Source organism: Phyllosticta citribraziliensis (genome assembly GCF_038025025.1).
Source record: "Phyllosticta citribraziliensis strain CPC 17464 chromosome Unknown J3D65scaffold_4, whole genome shotgun sequence".
Taxonomy (NCBI): domain Eukaryota; kingdom Fungi; phylum Ascomycota; class Dothideomycetes; order Botryosphaeriales; family Phyllostictaceae; genus Phyllosticta; species Phyllosticta citribraziliensis.
The window spans coordinates 2,295,112-2,311,467 of NW_027117341.1; the positions used below are offsets into that span (position 1 = coordinate 2,295,112).

General features: G+C 59.1%; 10 protein-coding genes across 10 annotated transcripts; 6 read left to right on the forward strand and 4 right to left on the reverse strand.

Moving 5' to 3' along the window:
* Positions 1 to 174: 174 nt before the first annotated feature.
* J3D65DRAFT_657561 (uncharacterized protein) lies at positions 175 to 1,866 on the forward strand (the record flags this gene model as incomplete). Its single annotated transcript, XM_066802522.1, has 2 exons — positions 175 to 419; positions 482 to 1,866. Exon 2 carries the CDS (start codon positions 490 to 492, stop codon positions 1,864 to 1,866), a length of 1,377 nt encoding a protein of 458 aa, XP_066657318.1. The 5' UTR covers positions 175 to 419; positions 482 to 489.
* Positions 1,867 to 2,813: 947 nt separating this feature from the next.
* On the reverse strand, positions 2,814 to 3,651 carry J3D65DRAFT_666702 (uncharacterized protein; the record flags this gene model as incomplete). Its single annotated transcript, XM_066802945.1, has 2 exons — positions 2,814 to 3,203; positions 3,256 to 3,651. 2 exons carry the CDS (start codon positions 3,649 to 3,651, stop codon positions 2,814 to 2,816), a joined length of 786 nt encoding a protein of 261 aa, XP_066657319.1.
* A 236-nt stretch (positions 3,652 to 3,887) lies between these two features.
* On the reverse strand, positions 3,888 to 4,448 carry J3D65DRAFT_666703 (Di-sulfide bridge nucleocytoplasmic transport domain-containing protein; the record flags this gene model as incomplete). The annotated part of the gene is made up of 1 exon (XM_066802946.1): positions 3,888 to 4,448. One exon carries the CDS (start codon positions 4,446 to 4,448, stop codon positions 3,888 to 3,890), a length of 561 nt encoding a protein of 186 aa, XP_066657320.1.
* A 251-nt stretch (positions 4,449 to 4,699) lies between these two features.
* J3D65DRAFT_602049 (uncharacterized protein) lies at positions 4,700 to 5,540 on the forward strand (the record flags this gene model as incomplete). Its single annotated transcript, XM_066798085.1, has 2 exons — positions 4,700 to 4,919; positions 4,945 to 5,540. The coding sequence occupies 2 exons, from the start codon at positions 4,700 to 4,702 to the stop codon at positions 5,538 to 5,540; spliced, it is 816 nt and encodes a 271-aa protein (XP_066657321.1).
* A 359-nt stretch (positions 5,541 to 5,899) lies between these two features.
* Positions 5,900 to 7,032, forward strand: J3D65DRAFT_308141 (uncharacterized protein). Its single transcript, XM_066795246.1, has 2 exons — positions 5,900 to 6,685; positions 6,757 to 7,032. The coding sequence occupies exons 1-2, from the start codon at positions 6,071 to 6,073 to the stop codon at positions 6,883 to 6,885; spliced, it is 744 nt and encodes a 247-aa protein (XP_066657322.1). The 5' UTR covers positions 5,900 to 6,070; the 3' UTR covers positions 6,886 to 7,032.
* J3D65DRAFT_308142 (uncharacterized protein) lies at positions 7,033 to 8,231 on the forward strand. The gene is made up of 2 exons (XM_066795247.1): positions 7,033 to 7,241; positions 7,311 to 8,231. Exons 1-2 carry the CDS (start codon positions 7,179 to 7,181, stop codon positions 7,992 to 7,994), a joined length of 747 nt encoding a protein of 248 aa, XP_066657323.1. The 5' UTR covers positions 7,033 to 7,178; the 3' UTR covers positions 7,995 to 8,231.
* J3D65DRAFT_308018 (uncharacterized protein) lies at positions 8,232 to 9,262 on the forward strand. Its single transcript, XM_066795244.1, has 2 exons — positions 8,232 to 9,181; positions 9,249 to 9,262. Exon 1 carries the CDS (start codon positions 8,469 to 8,471, stop codon positions 8,961 to 8,963), a length of 495 nt encoding a protein of 164 aa, XP_066657324.1. The 5' UTR covers positions 8,232 to 8,468; the 3' UTR covers positions 8,964 to 9,181; positions 9,249 to 9,262.
* A 668-nt stretch (positions 9,263 to 9,930) lies between these two features.
* Positions 9,931 to 11,226, reverse strand: J3D65DRAFT_308074 (uncharacterized protein). The gene is made up of 2 exons (XM_066795245.1): positions 11,002 to 11,226; positions 9,931 to 10,915 (listed from the first exon to the last, which is right to left on the reverse strand). Exons 1-2 carry the CDS (start codon positions 11,112 to 11,114, stop codon positions 10,351 to 10,353), a joined length of 678 nt encoding a protein of 225 aa, XP_066657325.1. The 5' UTR covers positions 11,115 to 11,226; the 3' UTR covers positions 9,931 to 10,350.
* A 165-nt stretch (positions 11,227 to 11,391) lies between these two features.
* J3D65DRAFT_308457 (uncharacterized protein) lies at positions 11,392 to 12,368 on the reverse strand. The gene is made up of 2 exons (XM_066795249.1): positions 11,823 to 12,368; positions 11,392 to 11,776 (listed from the first exon to the last, which is right to left on the reverse strand). The coding sequence occupies exons 1-2, from the start codon at positions 12,212 to 12,214 to the stop codon at positions 11,560 to 11,562; spliced, it is 609 nt and encodes a 202-aa protein (XP_066657326.1). The 5' UTR covers positions 12,215 to 12,368; the 3' UTR covers positions 11,392 to 11,559.
* A 1,748-nt stretch (positions 12,369 to 14,116) lies between these two features.
* Positions 14,117 to 15,531, forward strand: J3D65DRAFT_666713 (uncharacterized protein; the record flags this gene model as incomplete). Its single annotated transcript, XM_066802947.1, has 2 exons — positions 14,117 to 14,657; positions 15,047 to 15,531. 2 exons carry the CDS (start codon positions 14,117 to 14,119, stop codon positions 15,529 to 15,531), a joined length of 1,026 nt encoding a protein of 341 aa, XP_066657327.1.
* Positions 15,532 to 16,356: the final 825 nt, after the last annotated feature.

A 16,356-nucleotide genomic window follows, 5' to 3' on the forward strand; every position in this document is an offset into this window, starting at 1 on the left:
GAGTTCCACTAGGGGCCTACGCTCGAGTGAGTTCCGCCAGGGGCCTGTGCGTGAGCGAGTTTCGCTAGGGGGGCCTGCGCGCGAGTTCCGCCCGGAGACGTGCCGCAGATGGCCTCATAGAGTAGGGTGGGAGCTGCGGCGGCGGGGGCGGCGGCGCAACAGTCGGCGGTACACGGCGGCGGGAACACGGTCGGCTTGGGCCTCATCTTGGTCCTCATCATCCTTGTCACATCCACTGCGCATCGCAGGTCAGTGTTAGAGCGCTCATAGTGCGTGCGTAGACAGGAGAATTCTTACCAACTCATGCTTGCGCCGGACGTTTTCGTACGTCTCTGTGCCCTCCTCGTGGAAAACAGATGCACGACGACATGGCGCCCACACCAACGAAAAGGCTCTCAAGGAGGGCGCGCAAGCGCGCTGTAAGTCCGTAATCCATGAGCATCATCGTGGCACTAACCCACTGACCTTTTTTTCTTTTCAGTGCGACCAATGCAATGCATGCCACCACCGCTACATGCCCCTCAGCGGCGAAGATCCGCAAGGTGTACCCGATGTTGGGACAGGGGTCTGACCTGCCGAGCTTCTCCCTCGTCCCACCTACAGTACTCAAGACGAAACTCACCTTGGGCCTCTAAGCACCACTACCTTTGTCGCCCGCCTACCGTGGAGTTGAGGATGAGTGGTCTCCAGTACATAGCCAGTCCGCCCGTCATCATGTTGCAAAAATCGGAAGCCGGCGGCAGCAGCGGCAGCGGTCGTGACAGCATCATGACGGACGCCTACACGGTGACGGACGACGACACCATGACGGACGCCGACGCCACGGGCAAGCGCGCGATGGATGACGCCACCATGGCCGACGCCGGCGAGATGCAGCAGCCCATAACAACCGCGGAAGACATGCTTAGGACGCTCAACATCAGCAACTGCATCGACTGGCCAAAGTTGAAAGATCTAGCAGGCGAAAGGCCCTGTGCAACCCGAGGGAGGCCCTCTCACCAGACCACACCCACAGCACCAACCGACGCTGGCACCACGTCCCGATGGCTTTGTTACTTTGGATTCTTCTCAGGACTCGGCACCGCCCGTTTGAAGACGCCATGGCGCCATGGATGCCTTGGAGATAGGAGATGCAGAGTGGTAGATAGACACATCAAAACCACGCGTTTTCCTCATTTCCTCTACTCTTTCTGCGGCATCCAACGAGCTGAGCACTCTCTCCTTATACCAAGGGCTGTCGTGATCGATTCTGGCACATGTCGCTCGACGAAGAAGCTTCTGTCGTGCACACGTACCCTACAGTTGTTGTTCTTTTGCGATCGAAGCACAGGTTTCGCCGTCAGGGCTGCTGCGGGGGAACCAATCTCGTTCATGCTCTTGATGTCTGGTCAATTTGAGGCGGTACCGGTGGTAGGCAAGGAACACTATTGGAGGAAGCCGGCCGGGGAGGATTTTTTCGGCCCGGCCCGGCCCGTCCACCCACCCAACAGCCTCGGCTCACCCGACGCCCTCCCGGTCAACACCACGCCCGGCAGACCACCCACTCTACCACATGAGCTCGTCGCCAACGTCGTCGAAAGCCTCTCCGGCTCCTCCGGCTCCTCCGAATCCTTCTCATCATCACCCTCATCGCAACTTAAGCGCAACGCTACACCGACAGCGACGATGCGGCTAAGCTTCCGACCCCCGCCCCGACCTCGCCAACCACGCCCGACCGAGCATGACACGGCGGACCATCTTCTGACAAGACAAGACTTGTCGTTCTCCGTCGGCCAAAATAGATCGCTACTACACGCACCGACTGACTTCACTTTACAGGTCACGCTTCCTCGCCCGCCCCAAGAGCGCCGTCTGCGCGCCCCATAGCACCACGCACCACCGGACCTGACGCACGACGAATTGAGCCGAACACGGTCGCGGCATCCCTCGTTCCCCCCTCGTCCATCCTCACTGCACGCCACACCCCGCCATCTCGCGCTGCCGCTGTCGGGTCGCCGTTGTCAGCCTCGCCGTCAGCTGGTCGACCAGGTCGCGATCCGAGGCGTGTTCGCGGCGCAGGGCGTCGAGTTGGTTGCGCAGGGTGTCGTTGTCCTGCACGAGCGACGCGATGGTGACCTAGACGTGGTGGTGGTGGCGTGTCAGGGCGTCTTTCTTCCTTTCCTTTCCTTTCCTTTCAGAACAGAAAGAAAGGTGGGAAGAGGAAAAAAAACCAATGTCCATACCGCAGAGTCCTCGCTCTCCACCCGATACTCCTCCACCCTCCGCGTCAGCTGCGTGACTGAAACCTGTTGCTCGTCGCCTCGTCGTCAGCGCCGCGTGCTACCACTCACTTGCACCTCCCAGGCCTCGTCCGCGGACACGCCGCACGCACGCACCGTCAGTTCGCCCCGTCGTCTCGCGCACTCGCCGCACGGCTCAATGCCCTGGTCCCGCCGCCGCCTGCTGCACTGGCTGCAGAGCGGTCCCGCCGTGCGCGCGTGCTGCTCTGGCTCGGCCGCCGTCTTGACAACGCGTTTGGACATGGATTATGGGGGAGACGTGGGGGAGAAAACAAGTGGGTTGCCGAAGATGGTTGACTGAGGTGCGCCGGTCTCGTTTGGTGCAAGCTGTACATATAAAAGCGCGTCGCTGGCTGGCTGGCTGACTGTCCCGAACTGGCGAGAAAGATGGATGAATCAATCAATCACGGTGTAAGCTGGGACATCTAAACAAGCGAGCGCTGCAGCAGTGCGGGTGCCGCATGGAGCGCAATGGAAACAACGAGATGCAACTGTAATAACCCAACATTTCATACACGCTTCTACCCCATATGCCTAGCTGAGCAGTACCGCGTCCAGCAGCCCGGTCATGACCTCGAGGTTGCGCGCCACGGCGGGAGCCACACTCATGGGATCGCCCGCGCGCGCCAGTGCCTGCAAGGCCGCCATCGTCGTCCAGCGCGCGCCGCCGTTGTCGTCGATGGTGCCCTCGCGCAGCCCGTCCGCCAGGCGCTGTAGCACCCTGACGTATTCCTCGAGAAACAGAAGCGCGTTCCTCAGAATCTGTATGGGCCCTTGGTCTTCCGTCAGACTGTTTGACAGCTCCCGCATCGGGCGCAAAAGCTCCTTCGATTGGTCCCGGCGCCAAAAGCCGCCGTCCAGCTCGGGGCTCTCGATTGCCTCGATGAGAAACTCGTTCATGTGCTCAAGCTTCTCAACATTTTTCTGTTGCTCGTCAATGAAGTCCAAGGCCCAAATGGCGATGAACCGCGCTCACCTTGATGATGCGGACAATCCAGTTCAAAATCCTGAGCACCGTCTGCAGCTTTTGATCCACCCTGCCTAGCGTTTGTTGGAGATAAAGTAGGGCTGCGTCGGCGTCCACCGGCACGCGCTCGATTGCCGCCTCAACGGTTGAAGCCGTCTCCTCGAGCAGCGCTTTTGCGGTCCTGGGGCTTTCGGCGGCGTCGTCGATGGCATTGCCCGCGCTCTCGAGGATATCAGGCGCGAATTTGAGCAGGTAGAGTCCGTCCCGCAGCGACGTGTTCCGGGTCAGGGTACAGCTGTCTCCAATGGCGTGACTGACCGTGTGGGCGAGGTTCAAGTGTTTGTCGAGCCACCGAACCACGTCTCCCATATTGTTCAGGTGGGCCGAGGCCTGGACCGCTGCCATGTTGGGGTCGGCGTGCTTGATGATGGTTCTTGTAAAGGGAGGGGGGTGGGTCGGTCCGGCGGGAGGTACACGTTGTGGGAGGAGTGTGCGGGCGAAGAAAACAGCACCGAGAAAGAGGGCGGCGCAGGCCATGAGAGGATGGTGGATCCAAAACAGCATCAGAGAGTTGGTGTTTCGGACGAGTTGGTCGTCGGCTACCCTGATGACCTGGCGAGCACGGTCTCGAAGTTGGTCGTCTACATGGCTGGCTGGTGGGGAGCCATCTCTGGATGAGGCATATTCTCGATCCGCCATGTTGGCGGCAGCGGCGGATGATGTGTCTCGCGAAGTAGAATGGCGGTGCCAGCGTTGACCAAAGGGACGGCCAGCTTGTGGAGGACCAGGACGAGGCCAAGGAGGAGCCAGGAGCTGAAGGAGAGAGCGTGGACAAAGTCGTTGAGCGTAGCTGCGAGTGCGCGTCCGTTGCCGACGTGCGCCGCCTGGGCCAGGTCCATGTTGATGCACCGCGTCCACGCCAAGCACGCGTGTTCCAGCTGCCTGCGGCCCTGCGAGCAGCCGTAGTCGTGGTAGGCCTGGGCGCATCTTGTTATTTGCGTCAGGGCCTGCGCCGTGGCATGCATCGCGGCCGTCTGCCTGTCGCCTTGTACGGCATTGCAGCCGGCCCACACGGCCCACACGGTGCAGCACGCCCAGAAGAAGCGCACGCCCAGCTCGACGTACCGCGACAGGGTGCGCGGCAGCTGTGGGTGTGCCTCGACGTAATCGAGCAGCGAGCGCCACCACGCCGTGTTGTCCATGTTGTTGTTTGTTGTTGTGGCTTGGAAGGGGGAGAGAGTGAAGTGGCCGGCCAAGTCTGCAGAATTCGAACAAAGGGGCCACATCTTCCCTCTTCTTCTGCTTTCGTCCAGTCGAGAACGAACAGTGATCATGTCCCCACTCTGACTCGTTGCTCTCGTCGTCCAAAAGCGTCTTTGTCTCGTCCAAGGCTCTCATTTTCCCACGTCGGTTTTGTTTTGTGCCTCAATCTTGACGTCTGCCGTCCCTCGTCATGCAATCACCTCCACTGCCGCATGTGTCGCGCAGTCATTCGTGGCCGCTGAGCGCAATGGAGCGACGCTACAACCTTCGGCCGCTTGCGAATCGACGATACAGACGGGAGGACAGCAGCAACCATCAACCCCCTGACGAGCCCGACCGCGAAAAGATCTACGCCTGGAGCAGCAGCGGCTCTCAGTTTTCAGAAGAGCTTGTCGGTGTAGGCGCCTTGGGTACGAAGACTCGATCGGGTTGAAGGACGAAGGAACGCGCCTTTGGCTGACGCGTGGAATGCAGGGTATCCAGACTCGATCGAGACACGGCGACGCTTCTTCGGCCTCGGCGACAACAGAGTCGCCCTTGTCATAGGAACCATCGCCTTCATGGTCGGAGTGCTTGTCGGCAGCGTCCTGATGTGGTACCACTGCGCCACCACGACCGCGGCGAACGAGACCGCAGCAGCAGCAGCAGCAGCAGACTCACCCCAACAGCACCAACCACAAGCCCTGCTCGACCGCCTCGGTAAGGACCTGCAGATGTTGCACTGGAACTCGCTGCAGGCGCTTGGCGTGGCGTCGCCGCCGGGCGCCGCCGCCTCGGACGACGACGTCAGCGCATGCCTTAAGACGATCGGCAAGAGCTACCGCTATTTCGGGGGCGTGTGGCATCCAGACCAATGCATATATCACAAGGCGGGCGTGCTGCACGAATGGCAGTGCAACGAGCTGTACAAGCAGGTGACGAACAAGGGGGATTCGGCGTATTACAGCTGCTTGGGCACGAAGCGACGCCTGGAAGTGTCGTCGCATGCCATGTGGCGCAGGGTGATGGAGGACGCAGCGGAGGAGGAGTGAAGTAAAGGAGTGTTCCCTGTCCATGTCAGTCTTTCTCGAGTCCATAAAATTGTTGTTTTCTACTTGCGCACTCTTGATCCGTGAAGAAGACATCAACGTCGGCAAGCTTCTAGTGGCCAGGGCCATTTTGGACGACACAAAGAAGATGAAGCGTCGCCAGGGTCTGTCAGTGAGTCGGGTGTCAACGGGAGTGCCTGGCGGTGGATTGTGATGGTCTGGTGGTGCTGGTGGTGATGATGATGGAAGACTCGGACAAGGGACTCGGACTCCGGGCAGGTCGCTACATGTAGCCAGCCGTCTTAGTCAGCTAGCTGTTCACCTCGCCGCCCGCCGCGCCCCCCACCACCGCCCACCACCCACCACCACCATCACCAGACCATCACAATCCACCGCCATGACGCCCTCGCCGACACTCTACGATGATCCTACGATGAAGGACCCTTCTTCTGCGGCTCTGCTGCTTCAATGTTGCGGGAATTGATGGCTATCGGGGCAGGCTGGCTTGAGTGCCACAAGTCGCCGTCACCGGCATGCCTTTGCACCCTGGAGAGGGCAGAAATCGTGTGCATTGCTCTATCTACAAGACCGGGCGCCAATCAAGACGATCAAGGCACGAATCGCATGTCCACCTCCGCCTCCAAGCACTGCTGAATCTCCACAATCTGCAGCTCATGCCAGCGTTTGAGCTTCTCCTTGACGCACACGATATATTTCGCGCGCAGCCCCTTGGCCGCATCCTGCAATTCCTGCAACACCACCATGGTCGGCACCGACGGCGCGGCCAACGATTGCATCGTCTTGCCGACCTTGCGCAGCCGCTTTGTCGCCTCGGTCTTACTGTACACGGCCTTGAGGTCCTCGTGGACCGCCTTTTCAACGTCTACTGCGGCTTGGTAGGCCAGCTTGTGGATTGCCTTTTCCTCGTCATAGTCGGCACTGCCGGTGCTGCACACGGACTCCCGGGATCCAGAACCAAACCCTGGATAGACGTCGCGATAGTCGGCCTCTGCTTGAGTGTTGTCGCGGGCATTGGAGACGCTCAATGCGCGGTCATCGTTGGTGGCCAAGCCTTTCAGCCTGTGCCGCACGGCTTCGTACGTGGATTCAGGCGCCTTGAGGGGGGCTGGCTGCTGTGGTGGTCAAAAGTCAGTCTCGGCTGGAAGCTGCGGCTAATATGCACGCATGGCGATGAGACACTTACATCTTTACTTGACAGATGACCACCCTGCTTCTTCTCCCGGTCCAGGCGGTTAAACATCTTGTTGGTCGAGGACATTGCGATGTTTGGATTCTGAGGATGGAGAGTGCGCTGCTGCCCAGTTGGCTTGCGCGGGCGTCGGTTTAAAAGGCAAACATGATTTTGGAGACGGAATACCACCGCCATGTGGACGATTGTGGAAGCACGGTGCTAAGGCGCGACGAGTACTTTTTGGTTCGATTGGTTCGAATGTTCGATTCTAAAACCGCACCTTCGACTACCATCTTTGCTCGAGGTCCGAGACAGTCGTACCGACAGTTGACTAGGTGGTTCTCTGTTCGACGCCTGACGATCACCGTCTTGCGCACCTTGCAAACCAGCATGTACGTATAAAGTCTCTTTTACGCCGTGGAATACTGATTGCTCTAGAAACCCTCCAAATGGCCCCTAATCCCGGTCAGGCCGCCCTGAATTTCAATATCAGCAGCTTGTGCAGACCAACGGCAAGTTAAATCATCCTCGTCCTGCAGCCAACCGCAGCAGCCAACAGCATGCTAACCATCCCCTTCCAGTCTTTCCTCGGAGTGGCCATCAGCGAAGACGACGATCGAATCCCGAACATACGATGGAAGGCTCTGCAGTTCGTCCTGAGGGAAGTGCGCCTGTGGGCGGCCGAGAGAGACTTTTCGGACGGCGTCAACGCGAACAACTGCGAGCCCCTGCTGGCCGGATTCAATCTTGGGGCCTCTAGCACCACGTACAGCGACAGGGTACGCAGAATCCTGCGCAAGCGCGTGCTCGCAAAAGTGAGGGAGGTGGTTAGGGATGGGAATTCGGATGAGCGGCCGACGCATTCTACCTCTTCCGCCTCTTGTTCTCCGGGTCCTAGTCGCGGCCGGGGGGCTTCCACGGACGCGTCCAAGCTGCTCCATCCCCCGTTCACAGCCTCCAGAAGAACGACACGGCGCGCGGCAGTGGAAGCCGCTGTGGCTGAGATAGAGGCGGCGGAACACGCGGCGCATGCCCAGCTGATGGCGCTGTTCGACGGCTTCTTCGCGAGCCACGGCCAGCGGCGGCACTCGGCGGCGGCCGTCTCCGCCGCCGCGCAGGACCTGGCGGAGCGGGTGGAGCCGCTGCGGGCCAGCTACGTCGGGCACTTTGAGCGCAAGGTGACGGCGTGGTGCGCGCTGCAGATGCTGCGTGTCGAGGCGTGTCTGGATGCTGGTGCGACCGAGGCGGAAGAGGAGGAGGAGTGATGAGTGGGTTCATGTTTGGCGAGGGGGGAGCAAAAGATATCGGTGTTTGGATTTTGCTGTCTAGTCTTGTCGTCCTGTTCCTGTTCCTGTTCCTGTTCCTCCTTCGGCGTCTCAATGATGGCATCAAGCTTGGACATCGGACTGGCGGTCAGTCAGTAGACGGACGCATCTGGGCTCGGGCGACGGCGGAATCCAAGGCGTGGTTGGCACAGACAATGGTCGTACAGTTGCGCGCCTCAGCCACTTGTTTTTCTTTTTTCTTTTTTCTTTTTTCCTTCCTCTTTTTTCTTTGGTCTTTTCACAATTGCAGCTGCCGTCCTGCTTGTACCACCTGCAACACGACGCACTGAGCCCTGCGTTGCATGTTGTGCATCACGTACAATGCGCGCAGGCCCTTATTTTCTTCTTCTTCACGTGTAGTCCTCTCGGCTCCACCGGCAGTTGCTCTTCTCTTTCGCGTCCTGATTCATCGGCATGGCTGTTCCGCATGTCGCCCCCTCGGCCTCGTCGTCGTCAGAATCGGAGGACAACAATGACATCCAAGAGTCGATTCGTCACGCCCGCGAGTTTCAACGCAACGCCAAAGGCAGTCTCAAGTGGTCGACGGCGCTGCTTGGGATCCTGGTAGCCGCCATGGTTTCTCTTGTCGTGGGCTACTTTGCGGCAGACGCGCGTGGTGGTGGGTTCGGCCATGGTGACCCGGCCGCAAACGCCACGACCTGGTCGGCCGACAACGTGAGCGAAGACTTCAAGCGGCTGCTGGCGAGCCGCAACAGCCAGCCAGCCATCGCGGAAACGGTCCGCCTCTCCGCAGCGCTCAAGTCCATGGCTGAGCAGGACTGGCACAACCTGACGCGGGCGCCTCTTGTGCAGGACGTGGTGCAGGCGGCGCTGGACAGCGTCTTCTCAACCAATTGGAACTTCTCTGCGACGCAAGACGCCCTGCGCGACCTGAAAACGGCCGTCTAGGACGCCGTATCGTGCGTTGGGCTGGCCGTCGTGGTCGGCGAGGGCGTGTGCGAGCACGTCGCGGCCGTCTTTAGCGACGTGGAGCTGGCCATGCTCTTGCCGCGCGAGACGGGCCCCAGGCGGTCAAGATGCTGGCCGATGTCTTGGAGCGCGTTGCCGGCAGGCTAGAGAAAGCCGCCGTAAAGATCGAGGGCCGCGCCTCCAATCCCAGACACGAGGTACGTATGTGCATGATATGCTCGTTTTCAAATACAAAGAACGTCGACTGACTGACCTTCGCACCAGGGCCTCCACTCGACACTCAAAGCCAAGCTGGACGCCCTCCAAGAGTACACCAACACGCTGCAGACCGAGATTGACGGGCTCGTCCGCGCTTGGATTTGGACCAGCGTCGACGCGTAGGGCGGGCGAATCTTCAACTACGCGCCGACGCTCCCGACGATGCGAGACAAACTCGACCAGGCGACATCTCTGCGCGCGGAGCTGCAGCGGCTGGCCCAGACCGTCGACGAAGGCGCCGCGCTCAATGCCTACGGGCGTCTCCTGAAGGAGCACCTGCTGAGCGATGTGCGGGACGACGACGTGTCGGCCAAATAATGGGTCAGTGCTAAACACGTACGAGTATAAGTAGACTTCGCGGGGGTTTCATTCACGAGATGATTGGTATATTCGACGTGCCCATCTACTTGCATGGATTTGTCCGCGGCCTTTACCACGCATTGGCTTGCCGTTTTCCGCGCATCCATTCGAATACACTCCTATCTCGGACCCGACCTGGTCTTTGCGCGTATAGTACTGCCTAAGACTGCCAGCAAACTTAAAGCCTAGAAGTCAGTCTTGATCATCTTCATTTCGCATCCACTCGCTTCAATTCGATCCCTCAGCGGCATCGCCATCGTCCAAGCCATCGTCCAAAATGCCCTTGCGGAGCAAGCTCGTCTGCGGGCGCTGCTGCACGCGCAAAACCGGTCCATGGAGAACGTCTAGTGCCTAAATGACCGCCGCGTCGACATGATGGCGTGCTTCACCCACAAACAACTCGAGGCGTTTGTCAAGAAGCTGATGTACGGTACCGTGAGAGTCCCAGGCTTGTGACCAAAGTCATGCGCGACAAGATGCTTCTTCTTCTGTCAAGGTGTTTTTACCCAGCTGACGAACACGTCTATGTGGTAGTGGGTGGTGCCGGCACACCACGAGGGGGATGAGCTCTACTTTGCTATTTCGCCGTATGATGATGACTCTGATGAGTTTGACACGTCGGACGACCCAGCCGTCCACAACGTCCACTTCCAGTCCAAGGCCTCATCCACCTTCTCTCGTACCAGGACACCACCGCCATCTCCCGCCCCTACTCCATCTTTTACAATACCACCCATAGTGTCGTCGATCAAGCGCGGCAAGCAGCCCATCCGCCCGCAGCTGAAGCTTGAGACGTAGTCATCGGACGAGCATCTACCACATGCGCGTCCAGTCCAACGCAGACAAGGCTTTCTCTCTTTCTAGGGCACCGCTGCCATTTCCAACTCCCACTCCGTCTCCTCCACCGCTGCCCATGATGCGGCAAACAGCCCATCCGTCCGCAGCTGTAACTCGAGGCGCATTCCAAGTCAGAGCCCGCGCCCGCAGCGCAACCACCCGTCTCTGTCGCCGCCAGCACAGGAACCACCCGGACAGCAGCCCGCGTCTCGGTCGCGGGCTCCCATCCAACGCCTGGCGTCCTTGGTATCGCCCACGACGGTGGTGTTGCGCCGCGACGCGCCTCTTGCGTTGGACCCACACACGGAGACTCCGTCTGCCAGCAGGATGGATGCGCCAACAGATGTCGATGGATATGCCTGCGGGTGGGGCTGCGGGTTCTGGCTGAAATGGATGTGGTTGGCTTGAAGAGACGTGGGGACGAGGGTAGGATGGCTCGGAGGAGTGAGGACGGAAGCGGTTGTTGCTTTCGTTTTCTTAAATTCATGTTAGCGAGCTGGTCAGACCAAGTGAGGCAAGGGGAGAGTGATGACATATTGGAATGTCGGCCGCATCTACCCGCCTTCGGTCGCTACGGGCGCTCGTCTTGTCACCTTCTCTGCCGCTGTGTTCAGAGGTTGACTCTGAATGGCGCATTTGCGGCGGGACAGAGGTCAGACTTGTGGTAATGGCCATGATGAGGTACGGGAAGGTCAGATATTCGGACCGAGGTCATGATTGTGGTGTGTGATGTAGACGACGAGGACGAGGACGAGGACGACTCGGTGACTCACATAAGCTCCATGGCCTTGCCACCTTAGGCATCTTCTTTTCTCTCTCACCTCACGCTTTGACGAGCCACTGATCAGATCCACAGACTTTGACCGCCAGCGGACGCCCTCGCCTCGACTTTTCCGACCCTCATGTCTTGTCTCGCCCACTACAACAATGCAATGTTTCCTCTGGCCCCGCCCCGACCGTCACAATGCGTCTGCTGTAGTCTTCCAAGCGCTCTCGTCGATTGACTTGGATGGTCCCTGAATCAAGAGAATCAACAGAATCAAGACTTCCCCCCCTCCAGCCGCCGCTCGCCTTGGGACCCCAGATATCACCACCTATCCGCATATTCAACCTCCACCCGTCAGCTTGAGGATGCGGCGCAGCCGAAGGTCCTGCTCGCCAACGGGGCGTAAGCGGCGTTTGCGTTCCCGACGGCCGTGATGGCTTTGGCAACAGCAGACTGGTACCGCCGCTCTGCGACCTTGGCCTTGGTCAGTGCCTGCCGGGCCAGGTTGATGAAGCAGTCAAGGAAGCGGGCCTCGGTCGGTGTTGTTTCGTGCTGGGCTATGCCGTCCCGTCTGTCAGTTAGTGCCTTTTTGAGTGAGTGGGTAGGGACCGGCTTACTGCTGACCATATCCATCTCTGCCTCCATGATGCAGCAAGCAGCATATGTTGTCGTTTGGGAGGCCCTCCGTCTGGACCGCGCGACGCCCATCATCTTCTTCTTCTTCTCGCCGAAGGCTCTGGACGTCATGTAGCTGGCGCTCCAATTCCGCAATCTCGTCCGCTTGAAGCTTGTACTGCAGCCTCAGGTCCGCGTTGGCGCGATTGAGTTGGGCAAGTTGTGTTTCGACTTGGGCGCTCGTTTGACGGGCGCGATCGATGCTCGCCAGCAGCTCGTCTGCCTCAGCGCAGCCGTCGTCGCCGCGGTGCGGAGGGCTCCCTGTCCGCCAGCGCTGCATGATGGTGTGTGTGTGTGGGTGGGTGTGGGGTCGTGGTCGTGGTTGTACGGGCATGCATGAAGACACCAAGACCTAATTTCCCCCTCCACACCACCTGCAAACGCGGCCATGGGCGGATCGCAAACGGCCCCGGCCCCGGCCCCGGCCCCAGACTGGGACAAGATGGAGGCCTTGGTTCTACGGCTCAGGCAGATCACGAAGCTCCAAGGCCAGGACATCGATGAAATGCAAGCGGCGCTCAACGACGTGACCAACGCAAAGAACAAGTACAAGGCCGAAGCGGCGGCATTGTTGCAGCGCGAGCAGCAGCTGAGCCAGCAGGTGGCCGAAACCAACGAGGCTTACGATGAGCTGTACCGGGAATGGGACGCGTCCACCAAGGCGCATTACAACGAGGTGGCGCGTTTGCGCCAGGTCATTGTCGAACAGAGCGAAGTTATCAACCAGCGGGCCACCATGAGCCACCCACAGGCGACACCGGCGTCATCATCCCAGCCAACTACTACTACTACTACTCCTCATCCATTGTCGCCCACCATCTGCCACGGAAACCGCAGACCGTCTCGTCCGCCAGCGGCAACTGGATAGGCTTCCCCAACCCGACGTGGGCTTTTACTTGTCGCTGTGGTCCTTTTAAAAGGACAGACGTCGGCAGCACGTTGCGCATGGCGTTCTGGAGGGTTGGCTCTGCTTCTTCCAGTGTCCGGCCTTTGCGACGCGGTGCTCGCGGCGGTGTCGTTGCTGTCGAGGACTCTGTCTGCCTCGGGGGGGGATGGGATCGAAGCTTCCCTGCTCCCAACAGTCCCGGTCTTTTCGACAAGGCACCAGTCGTGTCAGTCGCGCGGCGTGCGCTGGGATAGACAGATGAGGGCGTTTGACGTTGCTGGGTCATTACCCCTATCACGAGGCTTGCCTACAGCCAGAGGGCAAACGGAGGGTCCATCCCTCACGATCAGGTCAAACTGACACTTTCAGTTTTCACTCCGACGTACCTGTGCAGCGTCAGTCGGAGACGCAGGCTTCTTTTTTTTTCTTTTTTTTTTTGGGTAATATTCTGAATCCACACCTTATTGTCTCAAAACGCCTGAACCTACACCTAACAATCTGAATCCACACCTTGTTATAATTATCCCGATTGGGTAACCCCCTGTAATAATCACCACCACCACTACCACCACCACGCGCGCGCACGTCTTCAGCCATGTTTAGCCCCTGGTTATTTAAGGTTCTACTATCGCGCTCTAGAAATGGACCACGCCGGTGTAATCCTAGTACTAAAACACCCCTATATTTTATAAAAATTTCACTAATACGGACCTCATTACTTAACTAATTAGGGAGAAGTGTGGATTCAGAGGTTTTAGATAATTAAGGTGTGGATTCAGATTGTTAGGTGTGGGTTCAGGCGTTTTGAGACAATGAGGTGTGGATTCAGATTGTGTCCCTTTTTTTTTTTCACCCGACGCCGGGTCTTTTGCATCATGAGACTGGCGGGCCACTCATGTCACTCAAAGGGGGAGCGGGATGGCAATTGTTTGAAAGTTCCGATCGCTCCCGTCTGTTTTCCCTGCTCATCACTCATGGCCGACAGATGATGTGCTCACATCGCGTCCGACAAGCCGGCGGGCTTTTGACGACGCGCTTCACTGCCATTCCCCCTCATTTCGCTGAAGCGTTCCCTGGTTGCCGCAGCCGTTCATAATGTCTTGAACCTCCCGTGGCGCCCCCTTTTTCCTCTTGCAACAATTTGAGCGGAGAATAAATAACAGCAGAGGACGTCACTTTCCTTCTCGCTTCAGCCCCTTTCCATTCATCTCTCCACAAAAGAATCGAACTTCTGCTACGCAAACCGCTACCCGGGAATGCCTCCACTGCCAGTTCGACTTGTCCCGCGCGAGGACCGGCGCGACGGTTCAATTCCGCCAGGGAAAAGGCGCCGCTACTGTGAGTTTACCCATGCCCAAGGGATCACAACCTTTTGTGCATTTGTCTGACCGGAGCACCCGTACAGATTCTCCGAGCCGAGACTCCAGCGACAAGTCAGACGACATGGTCGAGTCTTGTGCCGACAAAGGAGAAAAGGAGGGCCATGACGACGCGGCAAGCCGTACCTCCGCCACCGCAACCGCCGCTGCTGTAGCGGGTGGAAGTGCATTGGTCCGCCGCGGCAGTGACAATTCCGCATCCTCCCCCGGTCCTGACGGCAAACAAGACAACGGAGCAGAGATCGACTGCTCCAGCGATCATGTCAGCCTGGCGATTGACGCAGGCAAGACGACGCCGACGCCGACGCCGACGCCGGCAACCATCGAGACGTTGCGCAAAGCTGCGGCCGATATGCGCTCCACCATTCCCCTGATGCGAGAGGCTTGGGGCCATGTCGCCGGCTTCTGTGGTCGGCCGGGCATTCGTCATGACTTTGAGCGCGCGTGCGGCCTGCTCGACGACGTCGCCGCGGACATTGCGGTGTGGGCGCGCCGCCATGAGCATGGAGGTTGTACCTAGTCCGTTCTTAGGTAGTTAGCACGTTCACGCTCGCAAGATGTGGATTCGTGTTGGTGTTGTCGTACCTTTTCTCGCGACGCAATATTGACAGTATTCGCGCGCCTGATGCAGACGCTCGACGATGATGAGCCCACGCAGAGGAGGGCGGATACGCATGCAGCTGGCCGTCGGTCAACAGTCAGCACGTCTAGGTTGACTGCCCACCCATCATCTCATCTTCCATACTCCATCTTTTGCCGCACGCACGCACGCACGCATTGCAACAGCCATCCGAACATGTCATCATCTTCGTCTTCGACGCCCAGTAATGCCCCGCCCGCGCAACAAAGTGTCCAACACGCAGCAGCCGAAGCCCAAGCTAACCATTGCGTTTGCGTCCAGGCCTCCGAATCCGCAGTCCGCAGCAGCAGCAGCAGCTGTTGACCGAAGCGCACGCCCTGGTGGCCGTCTACAACGCGCGGCAGCCCGAAAACCGGAGCTCGCTGCAGCGCAGCGAGCAGACGGTGCTGCGCATCGCGAGCCTGCTGGCGCTGCTCGACCCGACAAACGCGCACCGGCATCCCCAGACAACCATGGAGTCGCTCGACGGGCCCATGGGCCGCAACATACGCATGCTGGGCCAGCGCGCCTCGCAGGTGCTCGCCCTGCTCGACCACATGGCCCGCGAGTCCGGAAGCGTGCGGCGGCTGCACGAACAGGAGCGGCGCCGCGCCAGCGATGACGATGATTACAACGACTGCTGCTGCTGCTTGGTCATCCTCGTCGTCGTCGTCTTCGTCGTGCTCGTCTTGGTCGGCGTGGCTGGGACGAGGCGCCAGCAGAGCCGCGAGGCCCGCGACCCTCGCTACGCAACGCTCCTTGACTAGGTGTATGGGAAATGGATCGCGAAATCAGGAACGCTTCTGGTCCTGCGGGCCGCGGGTTTTCGGAGTGTTCGTCATGTGTTGCGTCATGGAATTGCCGGGTGCGCGGGAGATGGAACGCGTAACGAGATTGGCATTCTGTTCGGCGGCATTGGTAAGGCCTGGAAATCATCGGTCAAGCGTCGAGAATCAATGGCCGCGTTTGGAAATCAAAGGGAGAGGTTTCTGAGACCACTCACAAATTATTCAAGCCGGTTTCATTTGGATTCAGCGCGGCGAAGAGCTGGAAAGATGGGATACATGGATATAAAGGTGTGCCAACTTTGATGTACCTACCACCACCACAATCACGGGGACTCTGCGAAAATCCATTCCTTCCACCTAAATGCACCGTCGCCTCGCCCAAGTGAGTCGTCAGCTCGACACTGCCCGCCATGGTGGTGGCCTGTTGGTGCTTCATGCGGGCAAAAAGCTTCGAGGGGAACAGCAGCGGCTCGGGCGTTGTAAGGCGGGTGGTGGTGGTGCTGCTGCCGGTGGTGCTGTTGGCAGGGGAGGAGGACGAGGAGGACGAGGACGAGGACGAGGAGGGAGACTAGTTGGTGTTGTCGGGGTGCTTGCGGCTGCTGCTTCTTCGCCGTTGCTGTTGTTTGTATTGTCTTGTCCCCTTTCGTCCTCTTCATCTCCATCCTCTCTCGCGGCTGCCTACGTCAACTCCCCCTCCTCCTCCTGTTCTTATTGTCGTCATTCTTGGTCATAGATTTGACGGAGTATCGCGTGTGTTCGATCCTCGCGGAACCATGGCTAGAAGGGCGAGTGGAGGACTTTGGG

Coding starts and splice junctions, on each gene's coding strand:
- J3D65DRAFT_308018 (XM_066795244.1), top strand. CDS start 8,469: ATGGCTGTTCCGCATGTCGCCCCCTCGGCCTCGTCGTCGTCAGAATCG.
- J3D65DRAFT_308457 (XM_066795249.1), bottom strand. CDS start 12,214: ATGCCCGTACAACCACGACCACGACCCCACACCCACCCACACACACAC. Junction 11,777..11,822: donor AGAGATGGATATGGTCAGCA/GTAAGCCGGTCC, acceptor ACTAACTGACAG/ACGGGACGGCATAGCCCAGC.
- J3D65DRAFT_308142 (XM_066795247.1), top strand. CDS start 7,179: ATGGCCCCTAATCCCGGTCAGGCCGCCCTGAATTTCAATATCAGCAGC. Junction 7,242..7,310: donor GCAGCTTGTGCAGACCAACG/GCAAGTTAAATC, acceptor ATCCCCTTCCAG/TCTTTCCTCGGAGTGGCCAT.
- J3D65DRAFT_308074 (XM_066795245.1), bottom strand. CDS start 11,114: ATGGCCATTACCACAAGTCTGACCTCTGTCCCGCCGCAAATGCGCCAT. Junction 10,916..11,001: donor AGCGCCCGTAGCGACCGAAG/GCGGGTAGATGC, acceptor CATGAATTTAAG/AAAACGAAAGCAACAACCGC.
- J3D65DRAFT_308141 (XM_066795246.1), top strand. CDS start 6,071: ATGCCTTTGCACCCTGGAGAGGGCAGAAATCGTGTGCATTGCTCTATC. Junction 6,686..6,756: donor GGCTGCTGTGGTGGTCAAAA/GTCAGTCTCGGC, acceptor TTTACTTGACAG/ATGACCACCCTGCTTCTTCT.